The sequence below is a fragment of the Antrostomus carolinensis genome, unplaced genomic scaffold, assembly GCF_000700745.2.
Source record: "Antrostomus carolinensis isolate BGI_N321 unplaced genomic scaffold, ASM70074v2 scaffold27392, whole genome shotgun sequence".
Taxonomy (NCBI): Eukaryota; Metazoa; Chordata; class Aves; order Caprimulgiformes; family Caprimulgidae; genus Antrostomus; species Antrostomus carolinensis.
Window position 1 is genome coordinate 4,708 of NW_010300701.1, and position 6,237 is coordinate 10,944.

General features: G+C 58.8%; 1 protein-coding gene across 1 annotated transcript; it reads right to left on the reverse strand.

Moving 5' to 3' along the window:
• Positions 1 to 2,015: 2,015 nt before the first annotated feature.
• Positions 2,016 to 4,588, reverse strand: LOC104521280 (galactosylceramide sulfotransferase-like). Its single transcript, XM_010163223.2, is given in 3 exon segments — positions 2,016 to 3,073; positions 3,076 to 3,143; positions 4,461 to 4,588. Coding segments are annotated over 3 exon segments (1,251 nt in total). The 5' UTR covers positions 4,586 to 4,588.
• Between the last annotated feature and the right edge of the window lie 1,649 nt (positions 4,589 to 6,237).

Below are 6,237 nucleotides of genomic sequence, written 5' to 3' on the forward strand. Positions count from 1 at the left end.
CAGGACGGGGACAGTGGTTTGGTCACAGCCAGGACAGAGACCTGGTGAAGCGCACGTGTCCGTGGCTCCTGCCTGTCTCAGGTGACCCCCAAACCCCATTGCAGCCCCCTCTGCCACGCTAACCTGGTGGCACAGAGGGACACGGAGCATGTCCCCATGGGGACACCATCCCAGGTGGGCTGAGCAGCTGCCCTCCTGCCTCAGAAGGGGCTTTTCCATCCCCCCATCTGCAGAGGGAACCAGTGGCTGAGGTGGGATTTGGCCCCTGCTCCCAGCAGGAGACCTCAGCACGTCATGGCAGATGCCTGTGGACCTCAGGGAGGTGCCCCAAGCTCTGTGTCCCCCAGACACCTGTGGACCTCAGGGAGGTGTCCCAAGCTCTGTGTCCCCACTGCCTGTGGGCAGCATCACGTGCAGTTGAATTGGTGGCCCCAGCGGTGGCTCCGGACTGGCCATCAGGCCACGTGCCCACCCCAGTCCCACTGGAGCTTCATCTGGAGAAGCCCTGGTGCAAGTTCTGGGACCACCCCTGAAAACAGGCTGCACTCGCCAGCAGGGAGCTGGGACCTGGTGGCACGAGTGAGTTGTGTCACCCACAATGGCTGTCCCATGGGTCTGGTGTCACTGTGAAACCAACAACCCTTCCTGGTGGCATCTGCACCCCGTGAGAGGACCACGCCAGCAGGGATGGATCCAGGGGTCTCGTTCCTCAGCGCTGCTGAGGGACATGGGGGTCCCCAGCCCCAGGACCCCCCGGGCAGAGCAGGGACCAGTAGAGCTGGGGGTCAGTGTGGGAAGGTCCCCATCTCTCCAGCCTTTGGAGAAGAAGGAGCTGGTTGGGGAGCAGCTGGACCATCCTTGTGCTACAAACCGCCAAAGAGACAATTCTCTTACAAAAGTAAAATCGTTTCTTTTATTTCTGGTCTTTACAAAGGGAGCAGAACATGGGCGGGGGCTGCGGGGGCCCCTGGCTGCTGGGGGGTTCAGCCACCAGTGCCACCTCCGCGCCTGGCCAGGGCCACTCTCAGCAGGATGCGGCATTGCCGGTGTCATCCAGCCCGGCCAGGATCCCCGAGGTTTGTTCCCACCACCATGGGGAGGGTACAGACCCTGCCCTCGGCATCCCCGCCGTGCCCGGGGGATGGCATCACTGGGACGGTGGCCACCAGACCCCACTCCTCATCTCCTCCCCATGCTGGTTCTCACCAGACCCCATGGACCTCCTGGGATGTCCCCTGGGGGGACCAGGGCCAGGGGGCCCTCTAACTGGGACAATGGGGACCAGGAGGGGACCTTCACCCTTCACCCATGGGGACCACTAGCCTGTTGATAAAGCCAGGACTTTTAGGGTTGGTTTTCCTTTGGGGTTGGTTTTCTGTTCTCCAAACCCAAGCGTGGACACTGTCTGCCATGGAGGGACACCCACGGGTGGGCTGAGAACGTGCTGCGCTCATCGCACCCATGGGCTGGGCCACGCCTGAGCAGCGCAGTGGGCTCTGACACGCAGCCCCAACATGAAGGCTTGAGGGAAACAGGGTGATTTGAGGAGCCCCTTGGGGTGGGGGTTCCCCACCAACAGGTCTGCCCACCCCGGGGGGCCGCTGCTGGTTGGGCACATCCCTGCCCGCACTGCCCGACCCACGGCATCCCTCCAGCGGTGTGTGATGGGTGGCTGCTCCTGCTGTGACAGGGCCATGTCCTTCATGAACATCTCCTCCAGCCTTTCTGCGGGGAAGGAAGAAGCAGGTCCTGCTGGAGAAAACCACCCTCAAGCCACCAGTGTGTGACCCCTCAAGGCAGGGACTCCGCTCTCCCCACCCGTGGGTGACAGTGGCCACTCCACAGGCTCCTGCCCAGGTTTGGTCTCAGCAGGACGGTGATGGAGGGTTCCCTCAACACTCCTGGGTGCCAGAGCCACCAGCCGGTTCTGCTCATGTCCAACCAAAAGACACCATGAGTAAGAAAAAGGAAAGCACCTGGTTCTTCCCCGGGGAGAGCGGGGTGTCCACCCTCCCCTACCACCTCAGGAAGTCCCGCACGCGGCTCCACAGCTTGGTGATCCAGAGGTTGACCCCCAGATCGGTCAGATACTGGATTTCGGGTGTCAGCATCTTGCGGCACAGCTTCCGGTGCTTCTTGTTGATCTTCTTCTTCAAGTTGTAGCCCAGGATGGACTTCTCCCCCAGCGGCTGCCAGGGTTGCATGGAGGACTCTTGAATGGCGCTGGCATCCACGGCATGTCCCCCATCGATGCAGATGCTCTTCATCTTCTCGTTCTCCTGCTGCAGCTCAGCTACGTCCTTGGCCATCCGCTCCCTCCCGTAGGCTTCCACTTTACGCCAGAACGTGGCATTGAAGTAGCGGTAGAGCTTGGCATCGATGAGGTTCCAGGAGGTGGCCTTCTTGTAGAGCTCAGGTGTCAGCCGGGAGATGGTGGAACCTTTCCGGGCATTGAGCTTAAAGTAGAGGACATCCTCCAGCTGCCAGCACAGCAAGTCCTTCAGCAGCACCAGGGACTCATCAAAGTACTCGAGCAACATGACGAGGTGGAAACGACGATCGATCTCCTGGATGTGCTCCTCCACCAGCGGGCTGTTGGGGTTCATGTTGTTGTCGTAGCCCAGATCAAAGAAGAGGAGGTTTTGGAGGTAGTGAGCGTTGAACCCATTGGGGTCATAGTAGTACCAGGGGTCCCGGAGAAACTCCGCCAGCTTGTCCTCCCCTGTCAGCTTCCAGGTGAGGGGGATGATGCGCCCAAAGTAGTGGAAAGAGGACTCGAAGAGGTAGGCGGGGTCCCGCAGCACCGTCACGAAGGTGGCGTCGGCCGGCAGGAGCTTGCGCACCTCCTCATAGTGGAAGCGCATGTGGTTGCAGATGACGTTGAAGCACGCGCCCAGCCGGTAGTGCTGCACCTGGCTGCGCTCAAAGTAGGACGGGTAGTAGAAGTCATTGCGGCCGTTGGGGAAGGCGAATTTCAAGCCATGCTTCTCCCCAAAGCGGAAGAGGATGTTGAGGATGGTGCTGCTGGCTGTCTTGTGGGTCTTCATGAACATGATGTTCACCTTGGGACGCCTGTGCTGTTGGCCGCTGCCAGTGACCTGCCAGGGGGGTGGTTGGAGGAGCAGGATGAGGGGATGGGGATCCTGGTGGGGAGAAGAGACAGGACACCATGGTGAGGGCAGCTCAGCCACCATCTTGGTCCTTTTATCTTCTGGACCTGGGGGTGGGTGCTAGACCTGGGGGTGGGTGCTCCATCCCCCAAGCTCCCTGGCAGAGACGAGCCCAGCTTCATGCAGAGCCCCCTTCACCCTCAGCCACGTGCTCAGCAGGACCAGGACACCCACCCATCAGGAACCTCTTGGCTTTGGGCAGAGCCCACTGCCCCCATGAGGCCCCCAACATCAGGTGCACCTCCAAGCCACCAAACCAAGCTCATTCACCCCCTGGATAACCCCTGCCACCAAGGACATGCTGCTACAGGGGTCTTCACGGTGGTCAGCCCCCACCAGCATCGGTGCAGCCTGAGTTGGGTGTCCCCATCCCTCCCCATGGGCACAGCTGTGGTGGCCCTGGGGCAGGAGATGTTGAGATGGGCATTGAGACAAGCTCTGGGCGGCTGTAACTCTGCAGACAGGAGCTGGTAAGGTTCTTGGGAAGTCTGGAAGCTCTCAACCCCTTGTAGGAGTCGTGAAGGATCCAGCACCAGAGCAAAGAGGGAAATAATTGTAGAGCTCCTGCAGAGGAGCCCGCGGGAGCACAGAGAATAGCTCGAGTGTTATCTGAGATGGCAGGAGCAGGAAGCAGAGGCCGCAGTGTCGAGTGACTTTGGACACCGTTAATGAAGTTGCAGAGTTGATCCTTGATAAGGCTCCCACCCAGCAGCGCAGGGGAGCACGGGTAGGTTATGAAACACCCGCTGGCAAATCTCATTTATAATCTTGGAGATAAATTCAATGCCAGGAGGGACGGCCAGGAGCTGAGCTCTGCTGAGCACCAGCTTTCATCGCGACGGGCAGCAGAGAGCTTTGAACCCACCCGTGCCCACCTCTGTGGGTGAGAGCTGACACGTGGCAACGCTCTGGTTGATCTTGAAGGACAAACTCTTGATAAAGAGAAACCCAAATAACCACCAAGGCTCTGCCCACTGCTCCTGGCTACCAGGGGACATCACCCGTGATGCTTTTGGGGTTCTCTGGCCTAGTGGAAGGTGTCCCTGCTGCTGGCAGGGGGGTTGGGACTGGATGAGCTTCAAGGTCCCTTCCAACCCAAACCAGTTGACGATTCCCCTCCCACCCATGGGGACAGGGCGCAGTCTCCAACAGGAGACTGTAGGAAGGGGACATCTCAGTATGAAGCCACCAGAGCCTGGAAAGCCCCAGGACCATCTCTAGTTGAGGGTGCCCAGTGTGAAATATGGTGGCCAAACTGGCCAGGGGGACACGTGGGGACCCCACACTCACTCTGTCACGCTGACTTGCAGCGGAGGGACGGCGTAGGAGTAGAGCAGCAGCATGAAGCTGGTCAGGAGGGTCCCCAGGATGAGTCCCTTGCACATGGACCTCCAGTGCCTCCCATGGTGCAGCATCCTGGTCACCTGTGTCCAGTGGAGAGGAGAGTCGTTAGCACCGGGGAGCGGGTGGAGGTGTGACTCAAATCAAGCAGATAAAGCACAAGGACATCACATGGACACGGGAAGTCCCAGGAAGCATCTCACCGGGCTTTTCGGCCCTGGCAGTGCCAGGAGGGACACGAGCCAGCACCAGGTGTGTCCCTGGCCATGGGCACAAGGGATTGGTGGCCAAAGAGCAGCGGCTCTGCCCGCCCTGTGCAGCCTTTGCCCGTTTTGAGGAAACCCAAGATGACTCCTGGGCCCAAGGGCGGCTGGGATCCCGCTTCCCGAGAAAACCTCCAGCCTGGATCAGGAGCTTCCCGAGAAAACCTCCAGCCTGGATCAGGAGCTTCCCGAGAAAACCTCCAGCCTGGGTCAGGAGCCACATCAGGTGGGGCCGGGTCAGCTGCTGTGACACCCACCAGCCCCTCTGGCAGCACCAGCCAGGGGGTCACAGCTCCCGCACCTTTGGGTGGCTCAGGGGGGGACACAGACCTGTGGGACAAAGCTGGTCCAGGGCAGGATGGGACCCCCAAACACACACACATACGTGTGCTTGGACAATTGCACACATGCACAACTGCACACGCATGTGCAGGCACACAGCTCAAGGGCACACGCGTGTGCACAAACACCCGGGCACAAGCATGTACACACATGTGGAGACACACACACATCCAGGGACACGCACACAGGGACACAGATACACACCTGTGTGTGCTCATGTCTGCGTGCACACACCTGTGCGTGTTCATGCATCCACATATATACATCCATGTATATGCACAGGGACATACACACATGTGCAGTCATGCACCCCCTGACAAGGACACACACAAATTCATGCACACACATGCACACACACAGGGACACAAGCACTGCCCTCCCCACACACACATCTGTGCACACAGAGAGTCACGGACACATACATGTACACACATGCACATTACACATCCTCACACGTGCCCACGTAAGCACAAGGACACAGATGCACATGCGTGTCTGTACATGCTCATGCATCCACATGCAGGCACACGCATGTGCACACACATCCAGACATACGTGTACACGTGGGGACACACACATCCATGCACACACACACACTGGGACACAGGCACACACATCTGTGCATGTTCATGCGACCACATGCATGCACAGGGACATACACACACGCACTCACACATCCTCCCTCCCGGACAAGGACACAGACACACGCGTGTACATGCACAGGGACACAAGCACTGTCCTCCCCACACAGACATCTATACACACAGAGGGTCACAGGCTCATGCATGTACACACATGTGCATTACACATCCTCACGCATGCCCGTGTACACACACACAGACACAGACACACACACAGACATATCTGTACATGCACATGCATCCACATCCGGGTATACACATGTCAACATGCACACAAACATCCAGACACATACACGTGTGTGCATGGACACAGGGGCACAGACACACACCTGTGCATGTTCATGCATCCACACACACATATGCACAGGGACACGCTCACACATGGATGTATTCATACACCCCCTGACAGACACACAAATGCACACACACCTGCACATGCACACATGTGTACACCTGCACACACACCTGCACATGCATGCA